We start from the raw sequence: 24934 nt of genomic DNA on the forward strand, positions 1-24934 counted from the left end.
TTCCCATTGAAGCCCGGGCCCAATTCAAGGTGTTGATTGTGACCTACAAAGCCCTAAACGGCTTGGGTCCTGGCTACCTGAACGAGCGCTTACGTCCGTATATGCCCAACCGCCCTTTGAGATCTGCGGGAGAGTCCCTTCTCCGGGAACCCTCCATGAAAGAAATTAGGAGAGTAAGTACCCGGAGGAGGGCTTTCTCTGCAGTGGCGCCCAACCTATGGAATTCACTCCCCAAAGAGGTCTGCCTGGCACCGTCGTTACTGGTTTTTCGGCGCCAGGTAAAGACCTTTTTATTTAAACATCATTTCAATTGTTAAAACATATGATCTGGCCTGGGCAACTTCTTCTTCCTTCTCTTTCTCCTCCTATATTTTTATTTTATACTGATAATTTTAATTTTGTATTTGTAAATCAATGTATTTTTTGTATTTTATATTTAATGGTAATTTATTATGTACTATTGTATTTCAATGTATTTTATCATGTTGTAAGCCACCCCGAGGTTTCGGCAAGGGGCGGCATAGAAATGTTATAATAATAATAGTAATAATAATTAAAGGGGAATGTGGGTGGTACAGAAACCTGGTGGAATGGAGGCACTGGTCACCTCTTACTATAAACTGTACAGGAAGGACAGCAAAGGGTGTACTGGAAAAGGTATAGCTCTGCATGTCAAGGAGGGCACAGGGATCAGCAGATTTAATAATGAACAGCTGACAAACTCCGCAGAGGCACTGTGGGAGCTGGACTCCAAAACTAATCACAGGAATAGACTAGTATGTATGCAGAGTGAACTTGAGATGGAAAATGAAAAGGTAGTCCTGTACTAATGTGTGATTTCAACTGCTCCCATGTTGGCAGCATAAATATATGTTCCAGTTCTGACAAAGCAGAAAAATTTCTTAATGGCTTATGTAACTTTGCCCTGAAACAGTTTGGTCATGGAACCAACCAGAGGGGAGGCCGTCCAGGATTTAATCTTAGGCAGGGTTGGCCAGGACATAGCACAGGAAGTAAATGTGGTTGAAGGAGCTGGCCAGCAGATTTAATGTACAGCTAGGTGGAAAATTCCCAAGGAATTACTTGAGTTCAAAAGAGGGAAGTTCTCAAAAATGAGGGCACTGGTAAAGAAGACATTGAAGAGGAGAGTTAAGAGGGTTAAATCTCTTCAAAATGTTTGAGATTACTCAAAAATTACCATGGTAATAGACAAAATTCTCAACCTTATTAACAAGCTGAAATTTAATGAGACCACCAGGCCCAGATAACTATCCTAAAGTGCTTAAAGAGCTCAAATCTTAACTCACTGACCTTACAAAGCATGTCATATATGCCTAAGATCACCTCTGTACTAGAGGACTGGAGAATGGCCAATGTACTGCCAGTTTTTAAAAAGCGATCCAGGGGGATCTGGTAACTTACAGGTTGGATAGCTTAATGTCCATTCTGGCTAGATTGGTTCAAAACATCGTTAAAAACAGAATCAGTAAGCACGGAGTGGAAAGCTCTGATGAAAAGGAATTAACATGGCTTCTACCTCACCCACTTAAGCATTTTTGAGTGCAAAGATGTATGTGGAGAGGGGCAAGCTGGTAGTCATTGTTTATCTAGACTTCCAAAAGGCTTTTGACAAAGTCTGTCAAAAGTCAAAGACAGCTGAGTAAATTTAGCAGTCATGGAAAGAGGGTGGAACCCTCTTATGGATCAGAAATAAATGATAATTTCTCCCAATGCAGGGATGAAAACAAGGGGTTTGGTACTGGTACCAATGCTTTCCAACCTATTCATAAAGGAACTGGAATTAGGAGTGACCAGTGAAATGCCCAAGGTATGACACCAAACTATTTAGGATGGTTAAAAACCTAAGGGGACTAGTGATAGTTCAAGAAGGGGATCTTGAGGCTGTGGTGAATGGCTGAATGAAAATGTCGGCCAGTGGGCAAGTGCTGTGAAAAGGGCAAACTCTATTATTATTATTTTATTATTTCATAAGGAAATGAAAATTAAATTTCCAGGATGGTATCTCCTTTATACAAAACTTTGGTGTGGCTGCACTTAGAACATTGCTTTACAGTTCTAGAAAAATAACGTGAGTTGAACAAATGGGCAACTAAAATGGAATTGGAGCAACTTGCCCGATTATGACTGGGATTTAGTTAGAAAAAGGCAAGTAAAGGGAGACATGAGAGAGCTGTTTAAAATAATGCATGGTGGGGGCAGGGCGTCCAGTTTTCCCTCTTCCTTAATATCCCATGAAGCTAATTGGTGGCAGATGCAGGACAGATAATAGGATGTGCTTTGTCACACAGCCCAGAGTAGACCTGCGGAATTCAATGCTACGTGAAATAGTTATGGCTACCAATTTGGATGCCCTTAAAATTAGACAAATTAATGGAGAAAGCTTTCAATGATTAATCACATTACTGGCTGCTTGTGGCCTCTTGTTACCAGAGGCATTAGCTGCATATTCTAGTTGGTGAGGAGCTTGGGCAGGTGGGACTCTTGTGCCCATTCTGCTTGGGGGATCCTGTGGGAAGCTGGTTTGGCGTTGTGCTGCAGAGAGGGTCTGAACCGGCATGCGTGCTGTTTTCATCCAGGAATTTATCCAATCCCCCTTTAAGATCACCCAAAGCAGTAACTATCAGACCTTGTGGAAGCAAATTCCATTGTTGTGAGAGCAAATCGTCCCTTTTATCAGACTGTAGACTGTATTTCCTACCATTCAGTTTCAGTCAGTGAGCCCATTGAGTTCCTGTATTATAAAGGAGGGAAACTTCCCTCCATTTTTTCCATGATGCGAATAGTTGCATGCACCTCATGTCCCCACTTTGCTTGACTTTTTTCCCAAGCAAAACAGTCCCAGGCATTGTAACTTTTCCTTATACGGAAGCTGCTTTAGACCTTTAATCATTTTGGATGCCATTTCTGCACATTTTCCAGCTGCGCAGTAAGCTTTGTAAAGTATGGCGACCAGAGTTGCACTCAGTACACAAATGCTGAACTTTTAATAACGGTTTTTACTCTATTGGCAGTTACATTTTTTATTCCTTTCTTAATGGTGTGTAGCTTTTTCATAGTTGCTTCACAGTGAGTTGTTGTATGTTCACTACAGCCCCAATAGCTTTTTCTGGGTATCTGAAATGGCAGCAAGCTGCCATTTGCACTTTGTCTCATAGTCCGTTTTCTGCATGTTGAATTGCATAGGGTATTTAAGGCATGTTCCCATTTTGGAGACTGAGAGCACCAAATATTTTTAATAAAAGATTCTTCTAATTTACCCCAACTGATGCTAAGCAAGCTAGCCTAGAATTTCATGGCTCCATTTTAAAAGATGTCACTCCATTAGTATATTCTCCAGTCATCTACAGAGGGTGATCTTAGGAATGTGTTTTCTTTTAAAATCAGGAACTATATGCTTGTGTCTGTTCAAAACTCAGGTGGATAATCTAAACTTGGATTTTTTTTTTTTTTAATTTATAATCTCCAACTTTTACTCATTGCCACCATTTGGCCTAGTTTTGCCTTCAGCAGCTAAGACAGATGTGAAGAATGCAATTTCTCTGCCATCTCTGTATCTTTTAATCCCCTTGACAACTACTCCAACCCCAGCTGGTTTCTTGCTGTATTTAAAAACAGAAATATTGGTCTTAACATTAGCTCATTTTTCCCATTTGTGCCATCTGTTCGCCTTGTTTCCTACAAGACCCTGTACCTATTTGTTCTCATCTGGACAAGCTTTTTCCCCCTAATTGTTTCTTGACAAGTGCTTATTAAACACGCTGTTGACCTTCTGGCTTTTGTGCTGCCAGGTTGCATGCTAGAGATGTGACCTTCTTCCCAGCCCCCTTTCAATCTCCTCTTAAGGAGTTGTTATTTTAGAGAAGTTCCCTCCTTCACAGTTCACTATGACTGTGTTAAACAGCCTCAGCACTTTTCCACTTAACGTATATATAATTAGTTAAAGCAGAGTTGCCAATTTGATTTAGGCAAGAGAGGCCATCCAGGGTCACTGCCCCAGTAGTTAGTTCTACAAACTCTACTGAAAGTTCCTGTCATGTAAGGCAGGTGAGTAGCCTTCTACATGTTTTAGTCCACAACTCCCATCAGCTCTAGTGAGCATAGCTGAGGCATGAGAAAAATCCTCACTCTCCTACTCAATTTGCCTGCCATTTTAGGGTACTGTGAAATGTTACCATTTCCTTGAGACTGGATCCATTCTGCAACAAAGCAATTGCAATCTCCCATTACGCCAGCACTTTTTTTCCCTTTCAATGCTTCCCTGAGCACCTTCTCCAACTTAAGGTAAATCTCAGGATAAAGGCCCCAGTTTCATTAATACTTTTGGGCCTTGTCTGATCTCCCAGAGCAATTCTGCTTAGGAATATGCCTTTTCCAGGCTGAACAAGAGGTCCTCTTTGATGTGTAGAGCAATTAACTAGCTGCAGTGTGCTTTTTATAGGGCAATGTCTCCCAATAGTTCAGTTCACTTGCTCTGCATGCAAAGGAGAAATTCAAATTATCTTCATGGGGTTGGTTCCAGACTTGGTCATGTCTGGAGGCAATCCTCTGAAATCAATGGAATTCCAGTTTGCCATGGGGACCCTATCCTGACATCAACAGACTAACATTAATCGATCTCTGGCATCTCAAGTCTTGGGTTGTGCAGGACTCCTGCTGCACAGCAGAAACAGAGCTAGACAGGAAGGTCACGTCTGCAACTGGAATGGTGCAGGGAATACCTGGTCATCCCTTTATCCAGAGAGAGGCTCTTGTGCCACAATCCGAACTTGAGATGGACTCCCCACACCTTGGCTGCATGTGGCCCCCACTAGCTCTTTCTAAGCACTTCCTAGCCTTTATAACAGCAAAATGTGTTTTTTATAAAAGTGGGAATCATTCCTTCTCCAAAAGTAGTAAGAATATAGCTTCCCTGAAGTTGCCCATTCCTGCTCTCAATAGTTTATACTGAACTTAGCTTAACTGTATGTAATATTTCTGTCTACATTCTCGGGGTGAAAGCTCTACCATTCCAGTTCTTGAAGCCATAGATTATTAGTACTGGATTCTTTTTAAAGGTAAGCAGCAGGCCAGAAAACTAGAAATGTCATCTACAGAGGGCTGTCCCCACACCTGTCGTGGGGGGTGGTCTTTCTGCAGCTGTACACAGTTCTTTTCTGTGAGAGGAGACACATACCCCTGGCTGAAGGTAGCTCCTCTCATCTATGTGGGCAGATGTCTGGCTCACGAGGGGTGGAAGGCCTGCTACTGGTTGAGAGGCAAATTCTTGCCCAGCAAAGGTCTTGGCTGCACTGCACCTGCAGGTGACGTCAAATGCATTTCACAGATTTTAAACCTGTCTCCTGAAGCAGAAGCGAAACAGTCTTCACCACCACAGCAGTTGATTGGTCAAAGTCAATCTGTTCTTTACATATTTCCCTCATTAGCTCTAGGTTAACTGTGCGCAATTAATCCATAGCGTCCATATTTTGACATCACGGAGCAACTTCCCAAGTAGGCCAGAGTCTGCACACTAAAAATGGTGCTAGCATGGGCCCAGGAGCGATTCAATCCACAATGTCCTGCTATTGCATGAGAATTGGATCTGAAAGTTCAGAGGTATGACTGATGATAGGAAAGATCTTAACACAGTTAAGGCTGCACTCCATTAGAGGGCAGTTTTGTTTTTGGTAACACACACAAATGGTCATTATGTAACACAGGATCATTTGCCTACAGGAAGGGTAGGTACTTGGATTACTACAACAAGTTTTTACTGAAGTTATTTGTGCCACGGGTTCTTTTCTTGTGATTACAGCTAAAGTTTTCATAGGTGGGGAAATGCAGGTTATCCAATATGGATTTGGTTGCAGACTTGGTCCTGCTTGGAGTAGACGCACTGAAATCAAAAGGGGTTTCAGTAAGCCATGACCCCCTAACAATAGGTTAACTTTAGATATGACCAAACCCGGGACGCTTAAATGCAACATTATAAGCAACAGCACATGAAAAACCCAACAGTTTGACTTTTGATTTTATTGGTTTTTTTAAACAATTTTTTTGGTTTTTATTTATTAAACAAACCAGCTCGACCACCTTTTTAAAAACTCAGCTCTTCCTATTTCAAACTTAGGGGAGCAAATAGACAGGAGAGGAGGCGGGCTCCCAGGGTCACCTCCCCCCACCCCCATAAATAGAAGAGGGAAGAGGTGAGACCGCACAAATTCATATTTATATATATTTACACTCCACACCTTAGAGCTGCTCCCCCCTCAGATAGGCAGGGCAACACAGCCCCTGCCAGAAAAATAAACTCAGGTGAAACCCAAAGGAAATAAGCAAAAATACATTCAGCTGGGAGCCTCCCAAAATCCTGATCCTTGCCCCCCCAAATTACACTCTGAGCACCTCACTAAGTGTCTAACACCCCTAACTGAGGGGGCAAATTCCAGTGTCACCCCCCACAAACAGAAAAGGAGCTGAGAAGACACCCCATATTCAGGATATACCAAGGGGAAAGAAGAATGAGCCCCTTCCAGACCCCTCCCACAATTCTGGGGAGGAGGGCTAACAGAATCAAGAGTGGAGGGATGCGCGTCCTGGGCTAGTGGTGGCCGGAGAGCCTGGGGTCTTGTTTGTCAGTGTGGGAGCGGGCCTCTGCCTCGAGGCGGCGGGCTGGAGCTCCATCACGTGGCTGAGCTGCTCGCTCCCAGGGGCGGGGCGGGTTCCAGCGAAGGACGTCTGACTGAAGCCAGGACAAAAGAGGAGGGGAGGACATCACAGAGCCGCCTCTTTAATGCCCCAATCAAGCCACCCCCACCCCCCTCCCCCAAATAGAGAACTACCAAGTTGGCAGCCGCACCTGCTGGTAGACCTCAAAGCGTTGGGCACGGAAGATGCCACCATAGCCAGACCCGGGGGATTTCAGCCTGGCATTGAAGCCTCCAGCGAAAGGCCTGCGGGCGAGAAAACAAGCCTCAGCCATGAGGGGGATGTGGGTGGGCGGGCAGGCGGGCAGGAAAGAGGCAAGTTCGCTGTTATTAACAAATAGAAGGCCAAAGGACTCAAAAGCTAGGGAGGTACTACCAAGCTGTGCGAACTGCTAGGATGGCTTTAAGAGCCCCAACATTTATTGTTTGTTTACGTGCACACAGCCCACCTTCCCCCGAAAAGAGCTCAACACGGCACACACGGTTCTTTCCCGCTCACGCTGCACTCCATAACCTTGCACAGTAGGTTAAGCCACCTTGGATGCCCAGGGTCCCCCACGGAGTCTTATGGCTGAGTACAGATTTGACCTCTAATCTTTCTGATCCTACTTTGACAAACTACAGCCTCTAGGCATCGTGTCTAATACATGCCAGAGCACTGACATGGAGTGAGAGCGTGTCCTTAAAAGAAAATCTAAGTTTCCTTTAAAGGGCAGCAGAAGATTACTCGGCGTTTATAAATAAAAGACTCTCAAAACAGTAAAATTGGAAGAGGTTGAGAAGGCCCCTGGGTCTAACCCTTTCCTCAACGCAGGGCTTCGAGTTGAAGCACCGCTGACAGAGGGCCTCCAGCCGCCTCCTGAAAGCCTCAGTGTGGGAGAGCCCATGGCCTCCCCAGGTCATGGGTTCAATTTCCATACAGCTCTAACAGTCAGGAGGTTTTCCCTGATGACCAGCTGGACTGTGGATTCCTGTATCTTGAGCCCGTTATTCTGTGTCTTGCACTTTGGGATGACTAAGAACACTAATCCTGACCCCGACTCTCCTCTCTGTGACAGCCTTTCAAACATTTGACAAGCACAATCTTATCCGTCCTCTCTTCTCCAGGCTGCGCAAGGCACAGTTCTTTCAATCCCTCCCCACAGGGGTTTGCTTCCGGACCCCAGATCATCCTTGCTGCTCTCCTCTGCACACGCCCCCGCCCCCACCAGCTCGTCTACGTCCTCCTTGAAGTGTGGTGCCCTGAACCGGATACAGTACTTCAGTTGCGGCCCAACGAGTGCTGAACAGATGGGAACCAACACATCACATCATCGTTTGACATCATTTGCTTTTCTGCACCCACAGGTCAATGTTGGCTCATAAATAACACTTCCAGAACTGGCAAAAACAACAGCCTAGAATATGGATTCCTACAGGGAATACTGTTCTGCAGCATCTCACTTGAGGTCTGCAAGGTCATCTCGAACTCACACAAATCCAAGATGCCTTTGTTTCAATACATTTCAAAACAGATGTGCCCCCATTTCACCTGGGCTGCACCTATACAGTCGTCAGGGAAAAGCCAACAGAAGTACTGAATGAATGTGCAAAGAAACTCATTAGCAGGCCCCTTCCATAGTCTGGAAAGCTACTGACTGGCACGCAGGACTCCTAGGCCAGTAAGGGATGGGACTGAGAAGCCAACTGGCAAACAGAGTGTTCAAGTGCTCGTGCTGAGGAGGAGATGAGGCCCAGGGGTTGGCCTGAAATTGCACTGGCCAAGCATGAGCCGGCCAGCCAGGCTCCCCCACTCTCCCCTGTGGCTTTCTCTGTCCCACAATGGGTACTCACCTGCCCCCAGAAGGGGGTCGAGACCCTGCAGACCCCAGACCACTGAGTTTTCGGTAATCTTGTAGTGGCTTCATTTCTAGAGTATGGAGCTGGGGAAGAGAAAGGCCGTCAGCGGGCAGGGCAGGGCAAGGCGACCCTGGCTGGCAAGCGGAAGGCCGGTGCCCAAGGCTGTTCTTTACCTCGCTACGGCCTGCTCCGCCATGAGGGAAGGCTCGCACAGCTGGAGCCACAAGGCGCCCGGCCAGCTGTCCCGGTGGCCGCAGGGCCTGGGTGGCTACGGGCACCAGGGGCATCGGGGGAGGTGGCGGCGGCGGTGCAGGGGCAGTAGGGGGTGCTTGCTGCAAGGAGCCGAAGTTCACCACGGGTGGCAGCTGGGGCGGCTCCACCACCGGCAAAAGCACCTGGGGCAGAATAGAGAGGAGACAGGCAGGTGCTGCACTGCGAGCAGGGCGGCACCCAGGGAGGGGCCTGGCTGCAAGCGATGGCGTGGGCTCACCTGCTGGGCAGGGCCGGTGGCAGTCAGGAAGTTGTTCTGGCCCCCTTGGCCCAGGGTGGCTGGGTAGAACTCAGAGGGGGAGGCAAGTTCTTGGCGCACCTGGAGAGGAGGGAGGGAAGGAAGGGAGACTAGCAGGTCGCAATGGCCTTCCAGAGCCTGTTCCCCAAAGGGCGAGGGGAGGAGGCAACGGGCAGCTTTGACTCTGAAAATTCCAGTCATTAGTAGGGACGGCTACCGCTCAGTGGCAGGCAGAGGATGCTCTCCGCATGCAAGGAATCCTTGGTGAGGCTAGGAAAGACTTCGGCAAACTGCCAACTGGGAGAACTGCTGCCGGTAGATTGAAGCAAGACTGTGACCGACAGACCAACAGCTTTGTGTCCAGAGAGGCTCCTGGCATCCCCACAACTCTTCACAGGGGTGCCAATTAGCAGACCTGCTCATTCTAGGAAGCACACCAAATCTTCAGTAGCTGGCACTATGCCACAGAAAGGGGTCTCAGCGCAGCGTGGCAAGAAAATCTTTAAGTAGGTGGCTGCCCCTCTTGGACAAATGAGAAGGAAGCACCACACATGCTGTGGTGGCAAAAGACTAAGTTCGCAGCAATTCTGCCTAGTCTGCCCTGGAGGCAGCCTGCTCTGAACCAGCCCCCGAACCTGTGGCACTAAAGGGGACCTCTGCAGAGCCCATGGGCACAGCCCCAGCTTTCTATTGGACAGACGGGGCTGCTGGCTACATGAAATGCTATCCCAGCCCTCCCAAGGTGTTGAACTACAACTCCCATAATCACCAGCCAAACTGGGGTTGCAGGTCAACATACTTGGAGGGTACCTGGTTGGGGAAGGCCATATGCCTCTTTCTGTGGCACTCTGACATGGAGAAGCTACCTGTGGACTCCTCTTCCTTCCTTCCGTCCACACGCCCCACCCCCAGTACCTGAAGCAGGGCTTGCTCGGGAGCCAGTTGGCTGCTGCAGAAGGCAGAGCTGTAGATGAAGGAAGGAGGGGGCGCCTGGTACAGCAAGCCTGTTGCTGGGAGCTTGGGAAGCTCAGCCGCCTGCAGGGCTGATATCTCCACGTACTGCCCCTTCAGGGCCACCCCTGAGAGCAAGGCTGAGCTGGGCAGCACTGCCCCTGATGCCGTCTGGGCTGGAGAGGCGGGGGCCGGGCTGGGCTGCAGGTACAGCGGCTGGGACCTAGTCAAGGAAGCAGCAAAGTTAAGGTGTACAGTAAGGCCTGCCCGGCAAAGGCAAGGCAAACAGGTTGTGCTGAAGGAGGCCAGGGTCTCCGGCCGCAACCAGCCAACCCCCTTCTTTGCCCTCCCCACAGCCTGTACCTGTACGTGTGCAGAGAGGGGGTGCTGGGCCGGTAGCCACTCCCCCCACTCGCGCTGTGAAGCTGAGATTCGAGCTGGGCAGTGGGGACCTGCAGCAAGAAGATGCCAAAAGGCCATCAGGCCACGTGGAAGACACCTGGCCCCCGTCCTTTAGGCAGCCCGTTGGCTCTGGCGCCCCCACGAAGCCCCTGTGCCAGGCAACCCCTTTCCCCGCCCTCTGTGCCTCAGTGGGTACCTGGTTCCCATAAAACAGCTCTGGGTACAGGCGCTGGCCCTGGCCCCTCTCACCTGGAAAGGGGGACAAGAAAGAAAAAGGGTTAGCCCCCTGAAGGACTCGCTCTCCCCTTCCTGTCCTGAATCTCACCCGTACCTGAGAACACAGATGTGTCTGCTGGAAGGCTGTGGATGCAGGAGGTGACTGCAGCAGCAGCAGCAGCAGGGGCCGCAGGGAAAGGTCTGGGCTCACAGGACCGACCAGGAGGCACCTCGGGGGAAGCTCTGCTGCTGGCAGGGGCAGGGGGGAGCAGCTCCCACTCCCTGGGCGCAGAGGCCAGCTGCAGAGAGAAAGGGGCCGATGAAGCGATGCAGCGGGACGAGCAGGCAAGCTCTAGTTTGCCCACCCCCTTTAGCTCAGAAAGGGGCAACCTCCAATTGTGTGGGATGGCAACTCCCATCAACCCCAGACAGCACAACAGTCCCACAACACTGGTAAGCCCCACAAGCTGTCCAGCCCTGCTCTGCCCTAACAAAGCTGATTTTGATTCACTTATCCAGCACGCTTCTGCGTTTCCTCTCTAGAAAGAGCGTGCTGCCGCTCGGAAAGATGCAGAAATACACAATCCATACTCAGTGAAGAAGGAAACTGGGGGAAGCCCCAGTGGAGCTGACTAAGCGCGCTCTGCAGAGGCAGAGGCAGGAGGCAGATCGCCAGATGTTGTGGATTTCAATTTCCAGATGTACACCCTTGGATACTTGAGATGCTCCAAGAGGGCGGTTGCACTTGGCACGCAATGTAGCCCTCCAAGCTGTGGACCCCTTTCCTGATGTGGATCCTCCAAGAGATGTTGGATTCAGAGGGACCTAATGGGCTATGCCATCCCTTACAGGCAGAAGGGGAAGCTGCCACTCCCTGTATCTGTCTGGTTGTCAGGCCACGAGCTGAGGCATGGATTTTCGTTCTCCGACTGAAGGCTGTGTGGCTCGAGCAAAGAGGCTGCTGTGGACCAGCCCACAGAGCCACCAACAACGAGGAAGCTCCCCTGGAGTCTCTCCTGCCTTCCCAGAGGAACGCGAGGGCACCCACTCCCAGGCTGGCCCCAGTTCTCCCCATCTGGCATGGCTCACCCCTTCAGCAAGTGCTTGGTGCAGCTCCTCCTTGTCCTCTTTTGGACCTTCATTCACCACAAAGCGAAGGTCAGCATCCTGAAAAGGGCAGAAACCCAACTAGGGAATGGCATTCACAATTTCCTGCTAGGCGCCGTCAGAAAGTTGATGGCAGAACTTGGGAGCGCTGCCTCCCTCCTCTTGCCCTGCAGAGGAGGAACTCCCGGCGGTCACACTTACCTTCTCGCTGGCTCCAAACTGGATGGGTGGGCAGGCCCCCGGGCCCTCGCGTGGGGGGCCTGGCTCATTCTTCGTCGCCCCCAGCCCCTCGGTGCTGTCTTTTGCCTTCTCTGCTCGTTGGGAACGCTCTGTGCCAATCGCACCCGGTGGAGGGTGGTCTCGGGGGGAAGGCTCAGGGGAGCTGCTCACCTGCCACAGGAAGAGAGGCAGACACTCGCGATCCCTTCTGCAGCAGGAGAAGGGCAGCCTTTCAGCCCAACAGCTGCGCCTGGCACGGCAGGCCTGACCACTGCGGCAGGAAGAGGCCAGCTGGCAGGAGGCCATTGCTGGCCTGGGCAATGCTCTCAGCAGCCACTAAAGCTGCCTAAACAACAAGCCGCCAGCCGCACCCAGTGGCATCACCCCCATTTGACAAGACGGAGAGGCGAATGGCCACCAGGTGAGGCCAGGAGGTCTTTCTGCACTCAGACCACACCACGTTAGCCTTTTAACTGCTGAGAGAGTGGTGGCCATTGGGTGGCATAGAAAACCAACCAAACAAACAAAATGAAAATGCAGCAAAAGATGAGGCAGCTCCCCTGGCCTGCAGAGAACCAAGCTGGGATTACTCAAGCCCCGAGACCACTGTTTGCCCACCTCGGAGTTAGACCACGCATGGCAGGGCTCCCCCGAGAGGGCTGCTACCCAGTTTTGCCCAAGATTCATCCACAAAAGCTTCTAGGTTGCTGCTGCTGCTGCTGCATATTTCTGTAGCACCAGCTGTGTGCTCTCAGTTGGGGGGAGCACTGGCAATGTGAGAGAGACGGGCCCAAGGCTGAAGGCTGAAGTGCAGCTGAAGCCTGCCAAGCCGACTGCTCCTGCTAGGAGAGCGGCAAGGGCCACGTGACAGCGCAGAGCAGGCTTTGGCAGCTGTGCCAAGTCTCCCCACACACCTGGCCAGTCTGACTGCAGGGAGTCCAACTGGGAAAGGCTGGTACAGCCTGAAGCCCCGAAACTGTTCCACACCAGATTACATACTTTTTTGTCCTTGAGTGGCTTGCCATCCCTGGCTGGGGGTGGCCGCCGCTTCTGTTCTTTCGGCTCCGCCCCTTCAGGTCCAGTGGCTGCCGTGTCCTCACCGCCTTTGCCAATGGTGCCGCTGCGCTTGGTGCCGGCATCCGGCGTGGCCTTTAGACCCCCGTCGGGAGAGCTGCGCTGGCTGCATGTGGCCGAGGAGACCTGCGAGTCGCTGCTGAGGTCTACGCCGCTGTCAGACAGGCTCATCTGGGAAAGGGGCCACTCAGAAATTGGCTGAAGAAGCCGGGACGCAATGCGAGAGCACCCCTCGCAGCCCCAGTGGCTAAGCCCAGCACCGCACTCTAAAGGGGGGCCTCCACGGCGCACCCCTCCCTCCCTCCCTCCCTCCCTCCCACAGGCAGGCCCTCACCTCTGTGCTGGCAACTTCCTCGAAGGCGTTGAGTGGGTCAATCCAGGGCTCCACAGAGGCAGGGCGGAAGCTCTTTCGAGAGGCGTCTGGGAAAGAAACAAAGGTTGGGCAGCATGGAGGCGCATGCCAGGCAGTGGCCCTGCTCCATCTCAGCTGTTCTTGAATCTCATTTCAGCCTGCCCACAGGTAGCCTTGTTCCAGTTTAACTCATGAGCCTTGTTCCAGTTTAACCCATGAAAAAAGTCACTCATTTCCAATTTGCAAGAAACCCCTTGGGGAAACTACCTGAACAAGAAAAACGTCCAGCTGCTCTCCTCCTCCCACTTCTGCCAAACACTCACCTGGGATTTCCAGGGGCCCCAAAACAAATGAGGAACAACTCACTAGAATTCAGCTGGTTCCAGATCTGTGGGGCTAGCCCCTCAGTGACTGGGACACTCCTGCTGCGAGGCTCCCCTGGGGTCTCCTCTTTGGGGGCTGAGAAGCCTGGGCCACTGGGGAAGGCTAGAGGTTCCTGTGAGTGAGTGAGTGAGTGAGTGAGTGAGAGAGAGAGAGAGAGAGAGAGAGAGAGAGAGAGAGAGAGAGAGAGAGAGAGAGAGAGAGAGCACATGCCCCAGTGGGGGCAGAAACAGGTGTCAGAAATTAAGCCAGATACCGTCCTTATCTGCCTTTCCCCCCAAATGCCAGCACTGTGTGGGAATCTGCCAACCTGCTGTAGGAGGTCCTGCTTGCGTGGCCGCTCCCGGCGCTTTGCAGCAAAGCTGCCCATGGCCCCAGGCTCCTTCAGAGGGGCGCTGCTGTTGGAGTGGAGTAGCTGGTTCTTCTCCAGGAAGCAGGAGTCTGAATGGGGAAGACACGGGCATGCCACTGATCTCTCAAGAAATGGACTGGGACTCCCTGCTTGTAGCTGATGGACTGGTCCTCAGCACCTCAGGCCAGCACAGGAAATGCCGTCTCAGGCCTTCCCATTACTTGGCCTTGGCAGCTACCGACTCTCATAAAGCCTGTTTGGGGAGATTTTCTGAGACAGAGGCAGCAGCTGGGATATTGTCTATACATATTCATACGCACACAGCACTCGGTACTGCTTCCAAGTGCATGCCCTCTCCTGTAGAGAACTGTTTGCCTGTGGAGTGGTATGTGCCATCGTGACTGAATGAGCTGGGGAGTGATCTTTTGCCCAGGGAAGTGGGAGCACACCAACGACCCAGCGAGTGGCACACCTGATCCACCCTGAGAGGAGCAGCACTCAAGCAATGAAGGGAGCGGAGCAAGCCTCCCCCAAGCCCACATGAAACATGGCCTCCAGTGCAGTGCTTGCGGCTTCTAGAAAATCTCCTAGGTGAGGCAGGGAAGCCTCGGGAGTTGCCCACAACTTTTCAGAGAAATACACTTTTCTTTTCTTTTTTCTTTGCAGTTACTGCACTCCACACCACTCGCCATCTCCTGCCCCTGCTGCGGTTTCTTTTCTAGCCTGTCCCATGAATACAACTCCCCCTTGGAAATCGGCTGCAGAGTATTGGTTGGTGGAAGCTGCCATTCCTGAGTCCACACGCAAAGGCAGCATGGCTGGCCCACTGGCCACGGACAGCACACGCTACCTGTGCTGCTGCTGCTTCTATTCTCGAAGCGTCCCAGTGGAAGGGCAGTGGGGCTGCTGGCTGCAGGCCCCAGGAAGGGTGGCTGGGCTGGCCCAGGGGAGGCTGGTTTGGTGTGACGGCTGCCCAGTTCAGCCAGGGCTTGCTGGATGCCAGCTGGGTCACTGTGGATGACACGGTCCAAACGATACACCGTGCTGGTGGTGGGGGCCGGAGGCAGGCTCAAGCCTGGTGAATGATCATCTGTGGTCCGGCTAGAGGAAGAGAGGGAGGGAGGGAAGGAAGGAAGGGTTACCAAGTGGAAGCCAACAGTCTCTGTGCAAAGTGGGGTGGAGTGGGTGGGTCCCATCCTCTCTCCTTGCCCACAGGCAACACCCCCTCCCCCACCTTCAACGTGGGATTATGTCTGGCACCCTAATAATCGAGGACAGAGCATGCCCTGGCTCTCTGCTCAGTTTTCTTGCTCTGTGCTGCCCTGCTGGTGGTTGTTTCTTTCCTATGGCCCCAGCCCCATGTACAAGGGATTCAATCAACACTGGGAGAGGGGAGTATCAGAGGGTTGTGGGGAGCATGACAACTACAAGCAGCAAAGTGCAATTTTGGTCATAGAAGAGGCAAGGATGTCTTAGTAATCCCACACCAAGGCCCGACTGAGGACTTTGTCTAATCAGAACTCTTTCTTTCTCTTTCTTTCTTTAATTTTTATACCACCCAATAGCCAAGGCTCTCTGGGTGGGTAACAAAAGTTAAACACACGAACAAGAAACAAAAAAAATAACATAGAAAATAAAACCACAGTTAATTGTAACCAAATCAGCACAGAGGTGTAACAGCAGTACAGGATAAAATGCAGCATTAAAACTAAAATTTAAAAGTTAACTGTTGAAATACTGGGAAAAGAAAGAGGCTTTCACCTGCCGCCAAAACGAACACAGAGAAGGTGCCAGGAGCACCTCTTTAGGGAGCTCATTCTATAGCCACACTCAAAAAGGCCCTTCTCCTGGTAGCCTCTGTCCTCACTTCCTTTAGAGGTGGCTCCCAGAGAAGGACCTCCAAAGATGACCTTAGGGTCTAGGTAGGTACACATGAGATGAGATATTCCTTCAGATAACCTGGCCTCAAGCTTTTCAGGACTTTAAATGTTAATAAAAGCACTTTGAATAGGGTCTGGGCTTCAAGTGGCAGCCAGTGCAGCCAGAAGAGAACTGGCGTAATATGCTCTGGTGAATGAGCTCCCATTAGCAATCTTGCTGCCCTGTTTTGGTCAGCTGAAGTCTCTCAACTGCTATCAAAGGCAGCCCCACATACAGTGCGGTAACCCAAATGAGAGGTTAACAGAGCATGAATTACCATAGCTAGCCTCTCTCTGTCCAGATAGGGTTGCAATTAGTATATCAGAGGTTAACTCTGAAGTGCTTTAGAGCATCTTGGTCAAAGAGCTAAGCGACACTGGGGTCATTCTCAACTGAAAAAGCAGAGCTTTCAGTACTGAAGGAGGAGATAAACTGTGGTGCACATAAAGATGAAGCTGCCTCTAAAGTCTGGACAGGAAAGATCATTGTCACCCTAAGTATGAATGCGCCAAATGTGGCCCACTGGGATCAGGAAACAGTCCCCCATTCCTACACCTCCTCCTTGGTTTCTTTTCTAGCAGTTTTCCTTGTGCCCATCAAGACCCAGGAATTGTGCATTAGAGGTTGCCTGCAAACGTGCTTCTGATGACTAGAAGGGGGAAGAGGTAAATGGAGAGACAGCTCGTCCACAGGCAAGACTGGCAGCAAGTGGCAAGTTGGGCCTAAGGAGGCACTGCTTGGGGGTGCAAAAATCAAGACTGACAATGTACAGCAGCACAATGAGACAAGACCAACTGGGGAGAAATTTCAGCTGATGCCCCACACAGTTGTCCTGAAAGCTTTGGCAGAGCCAGTAATGCCTAAGCGCTGCCATCTGCTCTCTTCCTCCTCTCCCCACCCCAAGCTCCATTCCTCAGATCAGTCACTGAACTCCAGGCAACCAACCTGGAGCATTCTAGCACACCTCACAGGGCTGTTGTCAGGATAAAACAGAGAGAAGAGTTATGTATGTGGCCCTGGGTTTCTTGCAGAAAAAGGGAGGAATATAATACTTAACTCCATCTGGCCACTGGCATTATGCTCTGTGGCTGCCTGCCTTTGAAGGCAATTTGGAAAATGCTGCTGCTCATCTATTGACAGATCTGGGTTGGCACATATTCGCCTCCCACTTATTTTGAAACTTCTGCCTTTGCCACCAGTGTGTTTCTAGGCCGCAACTGTAATCTGAACAGAATTTCAAGCCCTACCTTGCCCAGATATGGGCAATTAAGACCACCACTGAATTCTGTTGCACACTGAAGGCAACCCGGTCTCCCTGAGGAACTTGTGGCCTTGCCATGAAGTGCCCTCTCTGCAGATCTTTGTATGGCTACCCCAGGCTCTTTCCCAGGGTAGTTCAAGCCTTGAGATTTACCAGACTTGTTCCTTCTGTGCTGACACGTTGATGAACATGTAAATGACTAACAGGATCTGTACTCTCTATCATTGCAAACCACTGTGGATTTCTTTAAAAATAGAAACTAGCATAGAAAATTTGCAAAAAAACACAATTGCTCAGTCACCCTTGTCTGACCCCACCATTTTAGTACCCACTTCGATTTCCTTCCCATCCACTGGTCAGCCTTAGTTCAGCATACTTCACCCCAATGGTGACACTGGCTGGGGATGATAGAAAGTGCAGTCAACCAGGATGCGGGATGCCACCCCAATCAGCCCAAACAATCCAGATGTGAATTCTTCGCCACGCCACTCATGGCACTGCCTGACTTCCCTCCCCCATATCCAGATCTGGCCTGCCTCTCTGGCAGCTCCAGACCCCATGCGCCACTCCAAGAACTTGCCTGCGGTTCTTGGGTGAGGGCCAGCTCCTCTTGTCGCCTCCGCTGCGCCCACTGCCACTCCCTCCGCGGCCGGTTTTGCCTCCACCCCCTGGCCCAGGGTTGGATCGCCGGTTCTGTCGGTCCATGCCAGGCCGCTGGCTGGAGAAGCTGCGCTTGGACATCTCTTTCCGCTGGGCCAAGCTGAGCTCGTTGCTGGAGGGCCGCCCCCCCACAGAGGGTGTGCCAGAACATCCGCCTTTCAGGAAGGCGGTGGGGGGAGGCCCCCCGGGCGCTGGCTCCTTCTCGCCACCCCCCCGGCGCTCAGTGAAGTCGCTGCTTTCTGAAGCAGTCTCCCACTCCTCATTTGCCTGGTCTGAGTTCTGGTTGGACAAGTCTGGAGACTTGGTGCCTGCCACACGCCGGGCAGCTGACTCCTCCGGGAGAGGGGCTGTCGGTGCTGGGGAGAAGGGCTGACCTGCCCGCTGCTCACCGTTGAGCCGGGCTGCATTCTCGCGCTCCTGCTTCAGCCTCCGGAATCGGGGCGGCTTGTCCTGCTGCTGAGAACGTCCATGGCGCCGCCGCCGGGGTGGCCGGTCAAAGGCACGCTCTGAGCCGGGGCCAAGTGTCTGCTGTTTGGGAGGGGCTTGGAAGCCACTGGGATCTTCCAAGGTCACGGCTGGAGGTCCTGTGGCGACCTTCTCTTTCCCAGAAGACTCCAGAACTGCCTCTTGTTGCTTCTCAGGTTTCCTGTTTGGTTGGGGCTTGGACGGGGGGCTCCATCCCCCCGGTGGTGCACGGCTGCCTCCTCGGCCCCGGCGTGAAGGGACACCACGCGGTGTGAAGACACGTCCGCCACGGGTGCCAGGATCTGAGAGGCGCGGGGGCATTTTGTCAGCAAGGCGAGGCAAGCCAGGCTGGTGGCAAGAAGGACCAGATGGCGCCGTCACTGGGCCACCCCGGCTGCGCTGGCTGGGGGTGGGTTCTTTGGTCACCTCCTTGTCTGAATGGGCCACATCGCTGGCACTCTCGTGGGTTTCACTTCCTGTTTCTGAACCTCGCTGCCGGCGCCTTTTTGGGATTTCTTCGTACTCTGAGCCTTCACTACGTGTTTCGCTGGTGTTGCGCGGTCGGAAGCTGGAGCCTGGCCCAGCAGCTTTTCCAGTCCCATCGTCCAGCCGGTAGAAAGGCTCACGGTAGCTGCGGAACTCCCGACTCCTGCCTCGGCCGCCTCGGCCACGGCCACTGTAGGCACCACGGAAGCCCCGTCCCCGGGCAAAGTACTCTCCGCGGCCCCGGGCCCGGCCACGGCCAGTGTAGCCCCCACGCTCGTAGGGGCCCTCTCGGCGCCGCCGACTGGGTGAGAGCGGGCCCTGCTGCTCCCTGGGTGGCATGACAGGTCCGCCGTTTACCACCGGCTTGGCCTTATTCTCCTTGCCAGGCTTAGGAGGCTCCTTTGGGGGTTCTGGCTTGCTACTCACAGGCTCCCCACCCTCCTTGGCCTTCCCAGTGGGACGTATTTCCTCACTGTCCTCTTTTACCTCCTTGGCAGGGGGTGGCTTCTTGATAGGCCCAGCTCGGCGAGGGGCCTTGTCCCCAGGAATATCCTCGGTTCTCCGGCTGCTGCTGCTGCCCGGACGGGGACCCCAGCGTGTCTCTGTCCTGGACTCCCGCCGGGGCTGCTTGTGGAACTCATGCTGCTGCCGTGGAGGCTTCTCCACCCGTCGCAGAGCCTCCTCTTTGACCGGAGGCTCCTCCTTAGGCTGCTCTGGGGGAGCTTTCTTAGCCACCACGGACCGAATACCCAGAGGCTCAGCTGATTTGAGCTCTTCAGGGGGATCTCGATGCAGCAGCTGGGGCTCCTCCTCGCTTTTGCGAGACGGCTGGATTAGGGGCTCGGGGCGCCCATTCCTGTTCACCTCCGCTGGTGCTGCCAGAGCCACGCCGGCTTGCCAGGGGGCGCCTGGCCGCGGTGCCTCATCCACCGGGAAACGGTGCAGTGGAGCAGGGTTGCCATTTTCTGAGAAACCCTGGTAGTTCCCCATGTAGGGCTGTGGGGTGATTGCCTCACGCAGGCGAACAGGGGGCGTCTCACTCCTGAAAGAGGAAAACAGGGACTATCAGCCCTGAGGAAAGCCACTAGCGTCTCCTCTCTCAAAGGGCTATGCCAGAGGAACAGGAAAGCACAATTTGGTCTCTCTGGGTGTGGGGCCCAAGATATGGCCCACCCTTCCATCATGGAGGTCTGCAAAATCAATCACAGATATTCCAGATATAAGACTCCAGGGCCCACAGATCAGAAAAAGCGGGACTCCCAGATCAGCACTGGTACGCTTCATTCACCTGGGACCGCACATTCCCTGCCCCGCCACCCTCCAAGGACCTCACACCTTAAGCCTTTCTCCTCCTCCTCCTGGCGGAGGGATGCTGCTTGAGGCCGCCCATCCGCACTAGCGGGGGTGTTGGCAAAGACATCTCCAGCCCAGGCCAGCTTGGGATCAACGGGTGGGGTGCCCCGCTCTCGAAGGATGGGAGGGTGACGGTCAAACTGCTCTGAGCTGGAGCCCCCACTGTCCGATCGCTCACGGGACAGAAGACCTGAGGGAGGAAAAAAGGGCAATGCACGCCCAGATGCATGAGTCACGCACAATGGCTCCTGCACACTTCCAAGCTCCCCGCCTCTGGGCCAGTCAGGTGTACCTGGCTAGTCCTGTGCCTTCCTCTGCCTGCTTACCGGTAGCAGAGCTGGGGCTTCTGCAGCACTACTTACCAGAGGGATGGACCCCTGGTGGGTAGAAATCCATGGGGGGCCGCCCTTGCATCATGCGGGGGTCCATGTAAGGCGGGATCATCATCCAGCGAGGGTCAAAGTTCATCTGCGGCATTGGTGGAGGTCGCCCGATGGCGCCTGGGTACATGCCTTTGGGTGGTGCCTGCTGTGCTGGAGGGGGGGCTGGGGGCGGCGGCTGCGCCTGCGGCTGCCCTGGTGGCCCAGGCTGAGCGTGGACGGTGCTCGAGGGGCCCAGAGTGGCCAGAGGAGCACCTGCTGTTTGCTGCTGGGCTGAAGAGGCGGCCAGAGGGGGCTGGACCTGGCTGTGCTGCTGCTGCCACTGCTGCTGCTGCTTTAGCAACTGCTCCTGGAAAGGTGGAGGGTGGGGGAACAGTGAGCACCTCCACAGTGGCTCCCTGAGGCCAAGTTCCTGCTCACTTTGATTCGGGGATCTCCGTCAGTGGAGAAGCACTTGTGGCTCAGGGAGCTGTGAGGACTTCTGCAGGTGTCAGGGACTCCAGTATGAAAGCTCGCCACAGCACTGGGTGCTTCTCCACCCCTCTTGAGAGCATGCTTTCCACTGCTAGCCCAGGCATCAACCTCTGCTCCCCTTACCTGCTGCTGCCGCTGGAACCGCGGAGGCAAGGACTTCTGGTACTTGGAGTAGCCGAGCGTCTGTGCTGGAGGTGGCTGGCGTGCCTGGAGAACCATCTCCCCTTTGGGCTCCACCTTGGCAGGGATGGGAGCGGCCGGAACAGCAGGCCCAAGCACAGCCGGTGGCTCTTCCCTCGCTTCAGGTACTTCCTTGGGTGGAGGAGGCAGGGGTGGCTCAACTGTGGGGCACAGAATGGGAAGAGGCAGACTCCGTGAAGCATCAGTGTGCTATGCTCATGCTCCAGATCCTGCTGTAAAGCCCTGTCAACCCAAAGGAACACCTGCCTCTCCCTACACTAGCAGGTGATGTGCCTTAAAATCTGGTGCTTTGAGGAAGGGTAGTTTACAAATATTCAAATAAATGAAAAATGCCTCTCCAACTTGCAGATTACCTGCTGAGACCTTGTTCCCTACATACCGTCCAGTGCTGAAGAAATTCAGACTATAAAGCCGTGCACCTACCTGGATCTGGTTGTGGTAGCATACGTGCCCTGAAAAATACAAGTTTTCTACTTTTTCCAATTTGCACATTAACACTTATTTTACTTGACCAAGTCAACTTTAAGAAAAGTACTCCTGGAGGACCATGTAAAGTATCATTTAATATGCCCAGTTTCAACAGGCTGCCAGTTTTAGTTATTGTGTGTGGCAGGCTTGTTCCTCAGCTTCGTTTCACTGCATGTTAGTGTTCGAGAGAAAAAGCTCATTTATTACAAGTTTTCTAAATGGAGAGATTGTGGCTGGGTGCCAACAGGACTGCCTCCCCAGTTCTGGATGAACTCTAGGGCTGATTCTCATGACCAGTCATCACTCAGTGACTACATTATCAACAGAGCGCCTGTGTGAGTGTTGTGAAGGCTCTTTCACACACTGCAAAATGGAGGATGTTTATCCATGTGGCTATGACTCACTGGGCAAGGACCCACACCAAGTGGCATCCATCCATGTGAATCAACCCATGAGATCAGGAAACTGGCCAGCCCTATAAAATGAAGTTCTTCTCCAAGTGATCACACCTTTTGAGACTGGGCCTTTTTGCTAGTGGCACCTATTGTGGAACATTCGTTAGGGCACCTGCTTGACATGGACCTTATTATCTGATAGCTAATGGTTCCCAATCTGAACCCTTAACAGATTCATTTATTGCTGCTTGGTTGTTATTCTTTTATTAGTGCAGCATACAGCATGAACCCAGACGTTGTCTCTGTTTTTCACTTGCACAGTGGGGGTTAATTTTCTTGTGTTTTCACCTGGTGACCTATTTTCTGTTAGCTCCTTGGAACTTCTCTACCCAACTGTGTGAGCGTGAACATTTTTTATGAATGGCACAAACAAGTTACCGGGACTGGCTGAGTCCAAGCTGCTTCCACTGCTGCCGCTAACGCTATTTCGACTTTTGGTTGGTGGAACAGGGTCCTCTTTCTCTCTCTTTTCCTCTGGGGGTGGTGGAGGAGCAGGGGGGGTGGAGGGCACTGGAGTGGGAGCTGGAGGAGGAGCAGGTGGCTCCTTGGGAGGTTCTGGCTTCAGTCGCTTGTCTGGAGCACCAAACTTCTCATCCAGCCGCTTGAGTTTCTCTGCACAGGCAGCTCGGCGCTCCTCCTGCATGCGCCGCTCCTCTTCTTCCCGCCGACGCCGAGCACGCTCCACTGCAGCAGAGATCTCTGAGGAGGACTGCTTTCGGCGTTGACGCCAAGCTTCATCCTCATCCTCTGGGGGAAGCGGTCGCATTGGCCGATCCTGCAGAGGTGAGAAGAAATGTCTTGTTTCTAGGCTGCTCCATTAATGAACCTGTTTCCCTAAGCAAGGCAATGGGAATGTTCCCTTGCAACTTACTTTATTCTCTCACCACTTCACCCCTTTAATAACTCCACACAGAACTTCTATTAAAAGCTGAGAAAAATCTGGCTAGCTAATTTCAGCAGGGCTACATAGCAGTCTTAATTCCACCACCCACACCACAAACACATTTTGGTTTGGGCAAAGGGTTTAACATGAGTATCTTAGCTCTTCTAAAAGTATCAGCATGTTGTGTTAGTCCTTAAGACTGTAAATTTATGTCTGAAAGGGTATGCATTATGGCTAGTGAGGTCTTAAGAGAAGACAAAGAAGTAACCAAGCAAGACTTCAAGTGTTCAGGATCACACATGCCTTAAGTATAGTGCTGGATCCCTCCACGCGAGTCACAAAGCAGAGCAACACAAAACAGGCTACAGAATCTAGTTTCCCTTAGTGCCTGCTGCAATAAGAACAGCTGCCCTGCTTCGACCACGTGGTATTCTCATTGCTCTTCTGCCTGTGGAATGAAACTCATCAAGCAAACAGGAACTGCAGTGCTTCTCAAGCTCAAATGCATGTCCCACATAATCCAGAAACACAGCACTTCTTACAGGGATCCACACATTACATCCAGGCTTTAGTGGCCAAAATTTTGTTGTACTAACATTCAAAAATATACTAGTGCCTCCAAAAATAAATAATGCCTTTCTACAAAGTGTTCTACTCTTCTCACAGAATTAAGCAGAGGAGCTAATAGTGAGAAGACACTGTAGCCCATTTCCTTGGGTCCTTAAAGGTTTCTCTTGGAAAAATACATGCTACCTTCACTGCCCTGGCAAGTCCCAGCACAGCAAGCTTGTTTTCAAAACCAGCCCTTCTCTCTTGCCCAGCTCTAGATTCTTTCTTCTCTCCAGCATCATCTCTTCACAATTCAGAGTTTGTCTTCCCCTGCTTTCTTCTAGTGCGGAGGTTTGAAAAACCTGCTGCAAATGGGGTCAGGTGCAGACGCAGAGGGAAGCAAGCACTCAAGCAAGCAAAAGGAAATGTGAAGTTGCCCTCTTCCGTTCAGTCTATTTGCAAAGCAAACCTCCTTGAAGTACTTTAAAAAGTGGGGAAAATGTTCTTCAAAATATTGGAATGAAGTGGCGGGACCCTGTTGACTGGGAGGTATTCAGAAGGGATATTTCCTCAAGGCCAGGACTGTGGTTAGATATCAGCTGTTACTGCAAAGTTCCAGGAAGAGAATAATGTTGGGGAGGGGGGCTGCGTCAGGGGAGAAGCCTTGCATATAGAGAGGGAAAGTGTAGAAATACTTACCAATATCACCCAGAATTCCCTTCCCCACCCCACCCTACTCCAGGATTTTATGGCAGCTCAGTATAGCTACCGCAAAGCAAAAACACCAAACATTCTTTTTTACCAACATCAAAGGCTCTCTTAGTCTTGGCTTGTTAAGGGAGTGGATTTGCTGAAGGTCAAATCCTCTGTGCTACGCTCTCTTGCATTCCATCTTGGATTCAGCCCCACCATACAGAATAGATCCTCTCCTCCAGTGAGCATGATATGTTGTGTGTGTGTAGGCACAAGTGCATGTATACGCACATATGACAAATCTGACAATCTTGGGATTCTACACAGCCCAAATTTGCTACTAGGGACGCAGTTCACTGTACCCCTGAAGGGACAAGCAGGGCTCACTGCCTCTTACTAGGAACCTAGCGAGTTGCACCAAGCCTTATGGTTGGTGCCTGCAGCCTAAAAGGCTCTCAGGCCAACACAACTGGCAAGGACAGAGCAGCTGGCGAGAGATGCCTCAAGCCAGTGACATCACATGCCTTGCCTTGCTTGCAGCTTGCTATCCCCGCTGAAATGAGCAACACCTGAACAGG

At 51.9% G+C, this 24934-nt stretch overlaps 1 protein-coding gene across 6 annotated transcripts in view; it reads right to left on the reverse strand.

The window, feature by feature from the left end:
• Window positions 1-6018: 6018 nt before the first annotated feature.
• PRRC2A (proline rich coiled-coil 2A) overlaps window positions 6019-24934 on the reverse strand; it is a 39727-nt gene continuing 20811 nt past the window's right edge. For all 6 annotated transcript variants that reach the window (XM_044419734.1, XM_044419733.1, XM_044419739.1 and 3 more), the window contains 21 exons: window positions 22610-23006; window positions 21231-21448; window positions 20616-20982; window positions 20236-20443; window positions 17870-19942; window positions 14959-15209; window positions 14067-14197; window positions 13742-13871; window positions 13358-13443; window positions 12949-13194; window positions 11932-12120; window positions 11713-11790; window positions 10739-10922; window positions 10604-10656; window positions 10369-10457; window positions 9970-10228; window positions 9037-9135; window positions 8720-8941; window positions 8541-8629; window positions 6860-6953; window positions 6019-6742 (listed from right to left, as the gene is read on the reverse strand). In XM_044419734.1, coding sequence (XP_044275669.1) covers window positions 6602-6742; window positions 6860-6953; window positions 8541-8629; window positions 8720-8941; window positions 9037-9135; window positions 9970-10228; window positions 10369-10457; window positions 10604-10656; window positions 10739-10922; window positions 11713-11790; window positions 11932-12120; window positions 12949-13194; window positions 13358-13443; window positions 13742-13871; window positions 14067-14197; window positions 14959-15209; window positions 17870-19942; window positions 20236-20443; window positions 20616-20982; window positions 21231-21448; window positions 22610-23006 — 5604 coding nt within the window. In that variant the 3' untranslated portion in view covers window positions 6019-6601. The remainder of the gene's footprint in view (window positions 6743-6859; window positions 6954-8540; window positions 8630-8719; window positions 8942-9036; window positions 9136-9969; window positions 10229-10368; window positions 10458-10603; window positions 10657-10738; window positions 10923-11712; window positions 11791-11931; window positions 12121-12948; window positions 13195-13357; window positions 13444-13741; window positions 13872-14066; window positions 14198-14958; window positions 15210-17869; window positions 19943-20235; window positions 20444-20615; window positions 20983-21230; window positions 21449-22609; window positions 23007-24934) is intronic.

This window comes from Varanus komodoensis, unplaced genomic scaffold, assembly GCF_004798865.1.
Source record: "Varanus komodoensis strain SLA01 unplaced genomic scaffold, ASM479886v1 scaffold107, whole genome shotgun sequence".
Lineage (NCBI taxonomy): Eukaryota > Metazoa > Chordata > Lepidosauria > Squamata > Varanidae > Varanus > Varanus komodoensis.